Below are 16236 nucleotides of genomic sequence, written 5' to 3' on the forward strand. Positions count from 1 at the left end.
TAGATATGCATGATATCCTTGGTTTTCTTTAGCAAAAACAATTTAGTGCTTGTCTTAGCGTAAGGTACATATTTAAGAATAATATTAGAACACTAGAGCTACCCAATTTAGAAGAGATTTGAGGATCTGACATGAAAAACACAGTACGGCTCAGATGCTTAGCATTTTTCTGAATAGTCCTGGACATATTTTACCTGCTGAGTTGTAGCTTATGTGTACTGTATTAAAGACCTTAATATTCAAGCTGTGTTTACAAAGTGTGGTGCTTTGAGCTCTCTAATGAAAACATTTGGTCAATACTATGAATCACTGTGCACGAAGAATTCATGTAGTTTGTCTTCCCATAAATGACATTTTTCTTAAGGGGGTAATAACTAATTTGTATAAGTTTTGTTTTACAAATTTAATTGAAGAAGGAAAAAAAAAACACCCATTTACACCAGAATGTTCCATTTCACAGAAGATTTGACAAATACTTAGTTCTACAAAATACACAATTGCAAAGTACTCTAGTGAAATAAACGGAGAACTCATAATAACCTTTGCTGCTTTTCCTTGACGTGGTTTCAACTGGATGTATTCTCCATCAGCTGGCAAAGCAACCTTGAAGACAAGTAAGTCAACAGATTCAAATATACTTCATGTAACAGCATGTATCAACACTCTATAAGGACAAGTGTCCGTGTACAAGTCACATTAATCACCTTACTTCAACAACAAAGGGGCATTAAAAATGGTAAATTTTCACAATTTCCAAACTAAAAATGTAAATTTATAGATCACAGTTTCATATTATAGTTTAATAATATTATGTAATTAGAAAATCAAACACCAAATAAGATTAATTTAAATCAAATATTTATAAATATAAAAACACCATTTAAAATACATGTGAGACTTTGACGGAATTCAGTTTTCCTGGATCAAATTACCCCTTAACAAAGAAAATGATATACACCTGAAATCGATTAAACTTCACATATACATACACTCAGTGCTCATAGTTCTGGAACTGTTGGTTAGAAAAAAAATTAAAAACCACTAACTTAATAATTTTACGTCCAACACTGCGCTAACCAAAAGTTGTGGCAGTCAAAATAAATGTAACTAGCTGAACATAACCCAAATATTAAAAATCTAATCTGTAGACAAATACTGTGAATTACGTTCATAAGAATTGTGGTTGGCTATACACTCCAATATTTTGAGTACTTCCTAAAACTCCATATGCCTCTAGGCAACATTCTGAACTTTTGAAATTACTTTCCAAATCTGCACATTTTTAGTTGGACAGCACCTGTTGCCATCAAATATAAGGGACTATTTTAAAAGTAATATAAAGCAGTCTAACTTCACCCTTCCGTTCAACTTCTTAAAATAATTAAAAGGTAAAATATACTCTACTCTATGTGTCAAAAGTTGGTGATAATAAAGAGGAGGAAAACTACTGGCATTAGATTTATTTTTCCTCAAAATTCATTCTTTTGTGGCAGACATGAATAAAATAAACCTACAGCAGGTATCCAAATAAACTCCTGCCTGGAGCTTCTAATATAAAAGTTAAAATATCCAACAAGAATATCCAAAAGATCTTGGTGAAATATTTAATTAAAAACATTATTCAGTTAATCAAAATTAGCTTGTGTATATCTGTAAAATTGCACCGCAGGAGGAACTTTAGTGTTACAGTTGACATTAAAAAAAGGTGTTATAATAAAAACACTGGCAATTAGTTGCTAGTTTTTTTGTTAAATACTGGAGGAAATGCCAACGAGTACTAATAACCTGTAAATACATCACTAATAAAATCAAACAATAACGATGTGCCCTTTTTAGCAAAACACCACAGGTATACGTGGTTATACATATATACATACAAAAAACCACACTTAATTGGCCAACATTTATGTGAATGAATACTTTTATCATAATCTTAAATAATTTATTGACGAGTTTGACCCTAAAGGTCTACGTTTTAAAATGTGTACAGCTTATACTAGAGCTATTAATAATGAACTCTTGGTTAACTCATTTTAGTGAAAAATTCTACTGATAAAGTTTAATATAATCTTGCGTTGGGAAATTTGATTGCCTTGCTGTTTTTTCAACATCCGATGGCAAACTTATTACTCTATGCTGTTCACTTAAATAATCATACAAGGGCCATATTTATAGTAGTATATAAATTAGACTGTTCCACATCTAGAAGCAGAACATACACATACAGCACAGAACTCCAAAACACAACTGCGGTAGGCTGGCACCCTGCCTGGGATTTGTTCCTGCCTTGCGCCCTGTGTTGGCTGGGATTGGCTCCAGCAGACCCCCGTTACGCTGTATTAGGATATAGCAGGTTGGAAAACGACTGACTGACCTGTCACCACAAACCTCAAACATGTACACACTCGCATAGAGCCAAGACGAAGGAAGGAAAACTGGAGTATCTAGAGGAAATCTCATGTAGACAATGACCAGGTGTGTGATTCAAATCCCGAACCACTTTGTTACGTGCCAGTTTAAAAAAGAAAAAAGAAAAAAAAAAAAAAAAAAAAAAAAAAAAAAAAAAAAAAAGGACTACATTTCTTAATTCTAAGATAATCTGTTAGCGGATATGTGTGATACTAACTGCAAAACCACAAAACACAATTTTCTTCATCTTTACATGCATGATAATTTACAGAATGGGCTAGAATATATTTGCCAAGACTAGTAAGTTCATTATCCTACTAGTCCTTCAGTCTTGCAAAAAATTTTTAAGTGATAATTTTATAGCCATAATGTTTGTATTTTTTTTTTATTCCACAACAATATCTTCCATTGTAATCCCATTAACCTTCTAAGGAGACTTTGAAACCATCAAAATTTAGTTAACAATAGACAGAATCTGGAAGTTTGCTTTAAGTAAAATCCAACATCAGCTATTAAAAATGTTTAAACTCTGGGATTTAAATGTAAAATAAAAATGAGGAAAAGCATGAATCACCACACTAGAATTAAAATAACCAAAAATCAAAGCACATATCCTTGTTAGCCATAGCTATTCACCAACACATTCTCAATAACATGTTTATCCACCACCACCCTCAATGGCATTTTTTTTCTCCTCTTTCTAGATTTAGCTACTTTAATGGGGAGGAGTGGCACCGGTTCACAATAAAGTGACTTCGGAGTTTGTTACAGTATGTACTAAAAATGGGACACTACTATTGCAGCTGCAGAAAAATTTAAGTGTAATGTTAAAGTATTGTCTCTCATTGCACAGAAGTCTATAATTTTCAAACTATGCAACAGTAACAAGAACAACTAAAACTGCCATACAACAATTATGAAATCAGTAAGTAAAAGGAAAGATCAGATATGCTCATGTTTAGCAATTAATATGTTGTAACTACAACTTATTGGCAAACAATATGAACAATTTGTCATCAAGAATGTTTGTTCAAAACTGGTGCACTGCATTCTAGTTAGTTTAAGGGCAGGAATGGTTCTTACATACATACTTACACAATGGCTCTACAGTCCATGGTGGGCCTTGGCCTCTTGCAGGACACATGGCCATTCTTCTTTATCACTTGCCTTTCTTTTCCAACCACAAATTCCTAAACATTTAAGATCTTCCTAAATATCTTCCATATATCATTTCCTTTGTCTGCCAATGTTGCTTCTGCTTTCTGGTTTACCTTTATATATTCTCTTAACACTTCTCTCTTTTTCTGTTCTCTCTACATACCCAATCCATCTCAGTTTGATGATCTAAATATATGCTACAAAGTTTTGTTGTGCATAAAGACTTGCTAATTCTTTAGTCTTTCTTCTTCTCATTTTTATATACTCCTCCAAAGATTTTCCTCAACATCTTTAATTCCCATACTTGTAACATTTTCTCATACACCTGTGATAGATAGATAGATAGATAGACAGATACTTTATTAATCCTAAAGGGAAATTATGAAATTATGTGTTATGCACCATGTTTCTGAAATTTATGTTACAACCTGTCTAAAGAAAGCTTTATAAAGGTTTATTTTGAAAGATCTGGAGTACACTTGATTTTACTATTAAATGCACTGCAATAATTTTACTGCTTTTATTGTAGCTTTAATTTTGCTGGTTAACCGATTTTTCACTCTAATAGACCCAAGGTACTTAACATTTGTTCACGTTCAGGAATTCTTAACTTTCTATTATAATACTTCTTATATTTTCTGCTCTTCCTAAATTTCCAAATGTGATCATACATTTAGTTTTCTCCTGGTTGATTTTCAGTCCTTTCTTTTTTGACTCATCAAATACAAAAAAGCCTTCTCTTATGAATTCTTAGAAATGGTCCATAGTTCTTTCATAAAGTTAAACATAACTTTTCTATTTAGTTCTTAACCTTTAGTGCCTACAGCCTGAGACAGCACTGACTGTTCACCCTATTCATTTGCATCAAAACACAATCTAAATGATTGTAGTCAAAGTATGCCTGATACAAAATCAGCTCCAAATGAATTCTTGTGATAATCGTTAATAGACAATAAATGCTGGGATTCTGTAAATTCTCTGCTCATTTCCAAATTTTAATTTGACAGAAAGTTCAGTTTCAAAATAGAAGTATGAACATAAAAGTAAAATAAATAATCATTTATTTATTTAATGTCACCCTGTGCACTGCCAAGTATGTGGTGGATGGAAATAAATTCTAATTTACACCTGATGCAGTGATAAACTGAAAAAGGTTCAAAGTATTTTACATTTTTCAAACACACAATGAATAATTCTTATTATCGAAATAGAGCTTAGAAAATCTAAGTTTATATTCCACAATAACATTTTTCCTACCTCATGTGTGCAGCCTTCCACAGTCTCAACTTGTTGCACTTTCACTCTTGGCATAAGGTCTGTCAGACTAAGTAACAAAATAAAATAAAAAATAGTTTTAAATATTACACAAGCAAGCCATATTTATTTGAGAAACTAAATTCAAAATAAAACAATTTCTATATATTCTATGTAGATTATCATACATATGTATTGTATTCTGTACACACATTACCAGGAAGGACTTCCATAGATACGTACAAGACAGACTACTGTCATTTTGTTGATGGATGGTAATCGTGAATAACTGCTTGAAAAATTCAGACAAATATGGTTTCCAAAACTATATACTCACAATTAAAAATTTTACAACATATTTTAATCACTTTGTACCTTATCGTGTGAGCTTCCACTGGGAATAAACAGTAATGAGCAAGATATGCAAAAATGTGTGTTGTATCAACCTATACTGAAATTTACTATAAGTTTGCTATTTTTTTCTCATGAATTAAGCTGAAAGCAATTATGGGTGGAATGACAACAGATTATTCTGGGAGAAAAACAAAAAAAAAAAAGAACAACAAAAAAAACAGGACTCAGGGAGTGGTTGGAAAAATGGCTCTCTTTCAAAGTAATACATTTTATCATTTTGAGTCTCCACAAATGCATTTTAATACAAAAAAAGAAAACAATTCTGACTGATTTTGTGAAGCATTACAAAATTGTGCAAATTATTAATCGACTCAATTAATTCACTCCTCCTTCAGTAAAGAAAGCCAGGAATCCATGGTGGAGGTCATTACACAATGAGAAGTCTACGATGGTGTTAGTGTACGGAGTAAGATCACTATTAAAAATAACTACTAATAATTTAAATCAAATTACATTTCACACATCAATTACGCTTGTGCTTTGAAAATTACATTTGCTCCTAAAAAATATGCTTGTGCTTCTGAAAGTCATGCTTGCTTCTGAAAATTATGAGTACAATTCTCAAGAGTAAACAAACTGTCAAAAATACGTCATTGAACGCACAAGACATTTGCTATCGAGGAAGAAACAGTCGATTTTTGTTACTACGCATGTGCCACAAAGGTAGAATGGTGGACTTATTTTTGACAGTGATCATACTTCATATTCAGCCCCCTTACAGTGGCTCCAAAGGGCAAAATGCAAAAAAAACAAAATAAAACCAATAAAATGAAATTAAACAAATGACAACATGTAATTAACAATAGCATGAAATTAATGGCAGCGAGTTTTAAACTTAACATTAAGTCTTAGCTGAGTGTCCATATGTTTGTTATACATGTATAGGAGAGCAAGATGATGTGGAATGTTCCCAACCTTAGGATTCTGGCACTCTTGGTTATAGATTTGGGGTTGGGTTGGGAGGCATGGAATTATGACCCCAGCCACCCTTGAAGGATACGAATAAATACAAAAACTACAAAACAGACGTAAAGATCAGGAGCTTTGCAAAATATAAAACATCTGAAGCAGCCCCCCTTGTGACAGCACTGTTTTAAATATATATATATATATATATATATATATATATATATATATATATAAAAAAGGTCACGATTTTGCTATGGAGGCACCGAGTTAGAGTAATGATTAAGTGTGGAGAATGTTACACCCTTATAATGGAGGAATATTTAGGACAAAAATAAATAAATAAAATAAACCAAACAACTGTAAAACACGACAATAAATGGAAGATAAGTTTAAATATGGAAGTGTTCAAGTCCTCTCCATGAATAAAAAATGGAACCAAAACATCCTCTGAAAGCAACTTCTCCTAATCATCCAAGAACAGTTTGGTGACGAACAATGCCTTTTCCAACATGTTGGAGAACCATGCCATAAGGCAAAAGTGATAACTAAGTGGCTCGGAGAACAAAACATCAGAATTTTGGGTCCATGACCAGAAAACTCCCCAAACCTTAATCCCATTGAGAACCTGTGGCTGATCCTCAAGAGGCGAGTGGACAAACAAAAACCCACAAATTTTGACAAACTCCAAGCATTAATTATGCAAGAATGGTCTACCATCAGTCAGTATTCAGGCCAGAAGTTGATTAACAGCCTGCCAGGGAGAATTGCAGAGGTCTTGAAAAAGAAGGGCGAACACTGCAAATATTGACTTTTTGCATAATCTTAATGTAACTGTCAATAAAAGCCCTTGAAACTTATGCAATGCTTGTAATTACACTTCAGTATACCATAGAAACATCTGACAAAAAGATCTAAAAACACAAACAGCAAACTTTGTGAAAACCAATACTTGTGTCATCCTCAAAATTTCTGGCCACGACTGTACAATGTGCCAACTTTGCCAGTCAGTATGACCCATATAACCATGTTAGGACAAGAAAAACAACTGAAATTTTAAAAGGGAATCTATCTTGTCACAAAGTTATTAAAATTAGGGTTGTCTAGTGCCATTTAAACCTTCACAATGGCAACTGAGCATCACAGTGATACCTATTCATTGGATATGGCAGGTTTGTCAGCCAATTTGACCTATGAAATCACTTTGGGCCAGGCAAATCTCAACTGTAACATAAAAATTGAATCTTGTCAAAAAGCTATGGAAATAAGGGTGGAAAAATGCTGCACAACTCTCTATAGCACCTGTTTAACATCAAAATTATAATTCCAGTCACTAAAAATGGGAATATGACAAATTTGCAAGTCAATTTGAGCCACGTATTCACATTGGTCTGTGCAAAACTCAACTGCAACTTAATAAAGGCATCTGCAATTTCTCAAAACTGTAGCCTAATGCCATCTAACCCTCTGCAATGCCCGATAAACATCTAATTTTATTCATTAGATATGGGAATGTGTCAACTTTGCCTGTCAATTTGACCCATGTACCTAACTCATATATAACAAAGACATCTGTCTTGTCACAGAGCTGTGAAAATGAGGGCTGCCCAACATCACCTAACGCTTACGCCACTGAGCTGGGCAAAACTGAACTACCAAACAAAGTAGCAAAGGCACATGTCTTCTCACAAAACTTTGAAAATTAAGTTGGTCCAATTTGATGCAACTCTTTTGTATCCAATCAGGTATAAAATGCAGAAAACTGATTTCTTTCTTTTCAAATAAAGGGCCCATTTTAGCAACGCATGTTAATATCTTTTTATTCTGCAGAATATTTCTGACTGGCTCTTAACATTGAATCATTAACTGTTTTGCAGAAGCTGTGTAAATAAGAAACTGGCTGGAAGCGAATAACTTCAGGGCTCACATGAAATGGTCATGTTCTCCCCATATCTCTGTGGGCTTTACACCAGACCTCTCAAAGACTCACAGATGGTCCAATGGCGCACCCCCGTGATGGATTAGCGCCACAGCCTGGGCTGATTGCCCATGGCTGTTCACTAAATGTTGCTAGGGAAAATTCTGGTTCCCCAGATCTCCAGTTAGATCAGAAAAACGAAACAACGAGGTGGCAATTGAACTGATAACCAAAGCTTTAGCACGAATATATGGAATAAGATCACTGTCAAATATAAATCCATCATTCCATCTTTGTGGCACATGCGTAGTAACAAAAAAACATTTTCTTCTTTGACAGAGAATGCCTCATGCATCCAAGGACGTATTTTTGACAGTTTATTCACACTTGAGAACTGTACTCATAATTTTCAGAAGCAAATGTAACTTTCAGAAGTGCAAGGGAAATTGACATGTGTGAAATGTAAATTTTATCTTAAACTAGCAAAATACTCACGCTTCGCAGCGGCGAAGTACTGCTTTAAAATTTTTATTAAGAAGAAAAGTAAACCTTTTTAAACTGAGGGAAAATATACCAATAATTATTTGTTAAGGATTTCTTTGAATACCACGTTGTCAGTTCGGCCCTCTGGTTGTAATATGACCAAGCTGTGCGCTGAGCTTACTCTTGAGCATGCAACGTATAGTTGGCCATGTGAAAAGCAATCTTGCCTCAAATCAATGCCAACCTTTTGTAGGGTCTGTCCCCAAGACTTATTGTCATTGCGAAGCAGAGCCTTACTGGAAATTGGAGACGTCTGAATTGAAATGGGTTTCATCGATAACTTCGCATCCAGCTTTTGAGAGTTTAAACATTCATAAACATCAAAGTGTCCACTACTCAAATCATCACATGTGAATCCAAGATGTTTAAGAGGTATTGGCGGTTGTCCAAAGGTGTAAAATATTTGGCCATTTCGGTACACTTGAAAGCGACAACTGAACAATTCAGCGGCAGCCATCAACTCATATGCAGAACCATAGGTGAAGGGCTTAAGCATTTCACTCTTATAGTGATCCTGTGTAGTATAATTATCTCCTGTACCGTCATCAGTCCACACCTTGAACCTGTCCCAGTCATTCAATAGATAAGACACAATGTTCCTCCGGATATCAAGAGTGAGCCTGATATGGCCGTGCAATATGTAACACAGAGAATGGAAAAGGCAGTCACCATCTCCGGACATAGAAACCACTCGGTAAGTGACAGTTCTTTGATTGATGGTGATCACCTCGATAGACATGTTAATGGGGGTATGGTTGGAACGATAAAGGAAATGGGTTACCTGAACAATGTAAACTAAGTCTAAAATACCTACACAATAACTATAATCGTAATAAACGAACAATAAAACAGTGGAGAAGCCGTGGATTAAATAAAAAGGCTGTAGTTATCAGCAGGGAGATGTGAATACCATGGCGAAGCAAGGAAGGGAATGAAGAGACCGGAATGACAGACGGCGTTATACAGCATAGGCAGGCAGCCAACTACGTGGGAGGCGTGGGGACGGGGGACCCAACGCCGCCTCACACAGCGACCAAGCTGCAGGCTATAGACGTATATATGTACATAAGTAGAATTCAGTTAGCATTGGGAACCCGCGTACCAAATTTCTTGAAGATGGGCCCATAACTAACAAAGACTGTTGGAAAGTTCAATATGGCGGCCGACAGTGGAGTCATATCAACGAAATAAGTACCTACATCGGTTTCGGTTAGCGCAGGGAAGCCACCTACCAAATTTCGTGAAGATGGGGCCATAAATAAGAAAGTTTAACACGGCGGACGTTGTTGACCGTTACGTGTAGAATTTCGAAATGAAACCTTGCTTAACTTTTGTAAGTAAGCTGTAAGGAATGAGCCTGCCAAATTTCAGCCTTCTACCTACACAGGGAGTTGGAGAATTAATGATGAGTGAGTCAGTGAGGGCTTTGCCTTTTATTAGTATAGATTATTACAAGTTATTTTGATAGCGATCTTACTCCATATTAGTGCTGCAGCCACAGCTGTATTCATCCTCAGTTTCAACCCTCATGACTACAAAATGTTAAATGACAGCTCTACCTTCAGCATTAAATTCATTATACATGGCTCTAGTCACATCTACTGACAAAATGCCATCCTCATAACCCTCAAACAACATTAAGCTAAGTTAAAACATCTTTCTTACATAACATCCTCCGCAGAAATGGTTTCAAGTTTTGACTTCTTGCCAAATACAACTTCACTTGTCCCATCATCTTCAATATCTCTCTTTTCTCTAGAAGAAAATCCAGTAACATCAGTTTTCAGTTTTCCATGCTGTGATTTCCTTAAACAAATGAGACAAAAAATCTTTTTTAAAAAACTAAATCTCAGATTAGTAAACCCATAACTGTCATTTCAGCACAAATTAAAGTGATGACAAAAACATGTTAAAAACAAGACAGATTTAACTAAGCTAGTAAAAAAAGTTAACAGGCCTCAAAAAGAATGTCAAAACCTTCTTAAATGATTTGTTTGTCATAGTCAGAAACATCAAAGCACCCAACCATTTAAAATGTTATTATCCTTAATATACTGAAAAGTCAAATTTTACAGCAAATACCATCTCATGTAGTACTAAAACCATAGACCATTTTATTAGTAATAAATAATAATCTCAAGTGAATTACTCAGGTTTTCAGTCAGTCAGTGACAAAAATGTAATGTTTAGACTTAGATAACATGTTAAGATTTATAACATTACATCACAATTTCTAATTTCATATTTCTTTTAAGTGTTTTTAGGGATGGAAATAAATGGCCTTAAGTCTTTTTGAGATGGTAATATTGAGGGAACATGCCAACCAAAAATGGTATTTGTTTTCAATGTTATTATCCCCACATATTTTGTAGTGATGGATGAGAAAGTTTTAATCTCATGTTTTTGTGGAAAAATTAAACATTGCAAATTTTAACTCAACAGGGTTGATAAGTAACCAATGTCATATAGCCAAACGGTGTGTGTAAAAAAAAAAAAAAAAAAACAATCTCATGAAACTTGCATGGCATTATTTGCTACAATATTATTAATGTCACTCTCATACTGCGGTTTGCTTAAATTAAAGACAGGGTTCTACACCAATAAATGAGAAGGACTGATCTTCATTTCAAAACACACAACAATATGGAAATGACATCTTTCTTGTATACATTGAATGCTCATTTTCAGGAAGTAACTGCTAATATTTTAGCAATAATTGCATGTTTTTAACATTTTGACTATTCAGTACTGGTACCAAAATGTCACTGAAGCAAGTAATAGATAACTATCAAACCACCTCCCAGATGCTTTGACCACCAACACCACCTTGCTCCACCACATTCCACTCATCTGGACTCGGAGGCAACCTGATTACCAACAGCACACTATTCAACCATTTACTTCTGATACCGAAATTAGCATAATGCTAGTACTGTATAGTATTATTTTAAAATTGGAGCTCCCGGAGGAACCCCACGCAGACACGGACAGAACAACCAAATCTAGGGAGGACCAGATATGTGAACCCTGGTCTCGTTTCTGCAAGGCAGCAGCACAACCATGCCATCTCACTCACTACATGTACAACTTGCATACACAAACATGGTACAACTAACTCAAAAGAGAATGATTAAAATTAGTACTTGATATCTGGCTACTACCTTTATCCATGGTGAGTTGCCACATTTGAGGGATATAATTGGTAATATTTTTTCCCCACATTTTACCTGCGAAGTGACTTGCTCATAGTCACAGTGTCAATAGCTGCTAGATAAATACTGATACGATTATTTTCCAAACCTCTATTAATTCAGACCCGCAAGATTAACACAGCCTATTCTACCAGTCAAGGGCACAAAGCATAATGATCGATAACAATAAATCGCAGCAAAATTCACCCTCGCACACTTACTCATGTTAGGCTAACATACGTACTACCGACAGTCGGCATAACTAAAAACGGCAAACACACAGGCTGTAGTAATCTCAACCTAGAGCTCTTAAAATCTAGACAGCGATGTCAAGTATTGTTTTAGTACACTATATAATAAATTTGATAAACGAGACATGACCAATCACTCCATCATGCTCGTTTGTTTAACCAATAGTAAACTACCCCAATCTCTCACCCAGATCCTTATTAATAAGAGAGAGAGAGAAATGTTGAGTGTATTCCCTGATAGCGCGTTGTCGCACCCACCTAGATTGCACCCTAGTGCAGCGGGTGACATCTCAGCACTACACTGGGTCATTGCGAGTTATTTACGGTGACTGGAGTGCCAATCCTGCCACCAACTCCCAGGTTTCCCCTGCTTATTAATAAGAACCTAAGAAATCTGACAAACGAGAGGAACCAACATAAAATGTGAGGGAACGAAAAGTTACTACTTGTGTTGAGTCAAACGCACACCTTTTTCGTTGGCTTTTGAATCTGGAGGTACCTGCTATTTACTTTATGTCTAGCTGCAATTTTTATACACAAGGCATTTTGTATTAGGTGTACATTTGTCTCTGCTAATGATTAGATGGTTCGTAACTCAGTTTTTCTTTTCCGTGCCCCCTACCTGTTACACGTACAGCACTCTGGTTAACACAATGTTATTTTTGCATGTGCTTTGTAAATAAAGTTTGCTTGCTTGTATGGTGATAGGAAAGGAGCATACACGTGAGTGGCAAGTACAGTCTTCAGAAATCAATTAATTCGATGTCATAAATGACACGAAAGTAAGCGACTCAATGCGCTTCACTTCATACCCCGTTTTGGCATTGCTGTCTTCTGTTTTCCGTTTCTTCCCACTTGAGCTTTCTTCTTCAAACACACTGAACAAATCATCCCCAAATGCGTCCGCCATGTTTCCACGCTGCAATCCCACAATGCCGCGGCCTGGGCACAGGAAAGGGCGGGCTTTCCAGTCGATGACGTTCTGACTGCACTGTCGTTTCAACTCCGGTTTATTTTGTGTCTAGAATGTCTGTCTGACTGTTATAAAAAAAAAATCGTCTCTCAGTACTTTAAAGACTAATTTGTTTTCGTTTTACTTTGGCTACTCCTGTTTATATTACTAGTCTTAGCGTCACTTCCCGTAGGGTGACATTTGACCTGTCTAGCAGGGTCATTGATTGGAACTTGTGAGTTGTAAATTGGAATAGAGGAAATTTTATTTTTGGATTTCCATAAACATGTAGAAATTAAACAAACACTTTTTGCGATTTTGTTTATCACGGTTATAATTTTGAGATCTGTGTTCCAAGGACCATCTAAGTTAACTGAACACGATAAGCAGACGGTTTAGCGTAGTGTATGCCTTATTGAAATAATAAAGGTAATACGCTCCTTGCGGCTGTGACAACCACTGTGTTTAACATGGGGGGGAAAAAGAAGAAAAGCGAAACTCCGCCGACTGCAACTGCAGCATCAGCCACTGAAGCTCCCACAACGACCCCAGCTAAGAAACGGCAACCGGTCGGAAAGTCCGCTCCAAAGGAAGGCAAAACTAAAGGTGCAAAGTTTTTAATTTTTAAATGTAATTTATCATAACGATGCTGAGTATGTGTAGTCTAATGGATGCGGTGGTATTTACTTTGGATCTGTTCGTTTGTAGTGGACAGCCATCCAAAGAGACTTACAAATTAAAGGTCTATAAATACAGATGTGAAGGCGTCATAGTGCCTAGCCGGCGCCGACCGAAAGGATACCTGCATTTTTACATCACTCTTTTAGGTAGCTCGTTTTCCAGTAGTAGAAGGACAGCTCGCTGCTTTTGCACAAGTTGGAATACATGCGACTGACTGTAAATGTAGCTGCGTTTTCCTAGCAGGGGTGTCCAACTCCGGTCCTGCTGGGCCGCAGTGGCTGCAGGTTTTCATTCTAACCATCCTCTTAATTAGTGATCTGTTTTTGCCTTAGTTTTAATTAACGTGACTCACATCCCTACTTCAAACATAAGTTTACAGATTTACACTGATTAACGTTTTTGTAATTTATAAATAAGCGGACTGCAACTCTAAGCATGCCCATTTTTATCCAATGAGTTGCAACTGTCAAATGACAGAGTAAACCCAAAGTGCAATCATAATGTAGGCTGTAGAATCAATACCATAAAAATGATTATTAAAACACCCTTAAAATGTTACAATCAGTATCAGTATTTTATTAGATTGACAACCCTACATCCAAGTATATTCTTGACAACTTGAGGTCCCTTTCCTTTGTTGGGTATGGCTTGCCACAGCTCAAAAACTGTAGGATTGTTTATCTATGAATAGATAAATTTTTGAATCTATAAATGGTAACTTTACCTCCTCAAGATTTGTACACTTTTCAATATCCCTCTGCTGTGGAATATTTTCTTTGGTTACTGGAACAGAGACCTGCATATAGACCGTCAGCAAATCAATATATTTGATACCATTTAGACTGCAGACTTGCAAATCTGATAAAAGTGAACATTTAGTTGCCATTCTTGAGTCAGTATTACAATAAAAATGAACATTTCTGTTTATAAGTAAGTATAATATGACACGGTGGATACCTTAGTATAGTTTGGTTTCAGGTACCAACTTCATATTTTTTACATTTATTTATTAAAGTGAGCTTTTTCTGGTGATATTTTCTTTTCATGGAAGACTTTGTCATATATGAGAAATATGTATTTGAAATATAGGCATGAAATGATTTTTTTCCATTTTTAATGCCTTATAAATCAGAACATTTGGCTTCTTACAGGCAGGCACCTAGTTGCTAAAGTAGAGCTATAACATGAATAATACCTATCAAAAATAGAAAGATATGATGTTGTTTAGTGTGGAGATATAGCAGGCCAAAATTACACTAAAGCATGAAATTAATTTTTGTACAATTTCAGCTAGGCATAAATTGGTAATTTTGCAACTGTGGACCACATACTAAACAACAATCCCTGAAAATTTCATGCATCTAGCATTAACAGTTTAAAAGTCATGATTTGTGAACAATGTCATTTGTTTTAGCAGCACTCATCTTTTAGTAAAAGTAAGGATACATCCACTTTTTAAAGCCTCAATGTCTTAGAGACTAATGAACATACATGCCTAATACTTTGCACTCTCATATATGGGTACAATAACAAGGTTTTCAGCAAGTATGAAGAAAATTGGCACTGCTTACAAATAGTTTGATATTTTGGGAAACATACGTTATGGATTTTAGTTTCTTACAGTAGATTATTAAAAACTTAGAAAAAAATTAACAGGGTTCCCATGTCCAAACACAACAATGTCCAAAATATATGTGAAGAAAGTTTATCATATTTAGTAGTTAAATAATTAACTTTCCCATGGCGGGATTGGCATCTATTTGGCCTAGGTCTCCAGAACTGTGAGGCCCCATCCACACTAATGTGTATTAGTTAAAAAACACATATATTTGTTTACATTTTCGCCTTTCATCCATACTACTGTGTCAGTTTTTGAATCCTGAAAATTAACACTTTTAAAAATGTTCACCAGAGCCGTATACTTCTAAAAACATAGTGTCAGCATTTTGGTGTGGATGGCCATAAACATATTTTTTTTCAAAAAATGATACTATAATCACGATCTGATTGTTTTGTGCTTATTTTGTGGCCTTTGCCTGATTGCATCCTGCTCACTGCAATGACTCATTCCCTGACTGGTCACCTTTCCTGAACGAAAAACGTTTTCCAAAATCGGGAGAATTAAAGAATTGTTTTTTGTGGTGCTTGTTGTGCTGATTGCCTGTATGCATCTAAATTGTTTTGTAAAGTTACTCTTCAAAAGCAAATTACTTACTGATTGCTACAGTTTTGTGATAAATCCCATGGATGACAGTGTTACCGTTGTAGTGAAAAATTCAGAGCCCAGTGAAAATCGGATTATAAATAAATCAGTTGATAGCCTCTAATCAACATTTATTACTTAAACCATAACTGTTTAGTAAGGTGGAGCACAGTTCACAATAAAATTACTAACAATGCAGCCAAACTCAGAATAATATTGGACAGAGAAAGACATGAAAGCACATGTATAGTGTAGGTGAAGGTCACGTGATATGCATTTTTTGGGCATTTCAGTATTGACAGGGATCTTTTTGTAAATGATGCGAAACTCCATTGTGTACAGAGATCATTTGCATT

General features: G+C 35.4%; 2 protein-coding genes across 2 annotated transcripts in view; one reads left to right on the forward strand and one right to left on the reverse strand.

Annotated features, from left to right (window-relative positions):
• The window catches only part of mtrex (Mtr4 exosome RNA helicase), a 100088-nt gene extending 87087 nt beyond the window's left edge, over positions 1-13001 (reverse strand). The window contains exons 1-4 of the mRNA XM_028802611.2: positions 12857-13001; positions 10268-10408; positions 4825-4891; positions 541-603 (exon numbers count right to left, since the gene is read on the reverse strand). Coding sequence (XP_028658444.1) covers positions 541-603; positions 4825-4891; positions 10268-10408; positions 12857-12954 — 369 coding nt within the window. The 5' untranslated portion in view covers positions 12955-13001. The remainder of the gene's footprint in view (positions 1-540; positions 604-4824; positions 4892-10267; positions 10409-12856) is intronic.
• A 178-nt stretch (positions 13002-13179) lies between these two features.
• The window catches only part of dhx29 (DEAH (Asp-Glu-Ala-His) box polypeptide 29), a 53775-nt gene continuing 50718 nt past the window's right edge, over positions 13180-16236 (forward strand). Inside the window, exon 1 of the mRNA XM_028802609.2 lies at positions 13180-13602. Coding sequence (XP_028658442.1) covers positions 13467-13602 — 136 coding nt within the window. The 5' untranslated portion in view covers positions 13180-13466. The remainder of the gene's footprint in view (positions 13603-16236) is intronic.

The sequence above is a fragment of the Erpetoichthys calabaricus genome, chromosome 5, assembly GCF_900747795.2.
Source record: "Erpetoichthys calabaricus chromosome 5, fErpCal1.3, whole genome shotgun sequence".
Lineage (NCBI taxonomy): Eukaryota > Metazoa > Chordata > Cladistia > Polypteriformes > Polypteridae > Erpetoichthys > Erpetoichthys calabaricus.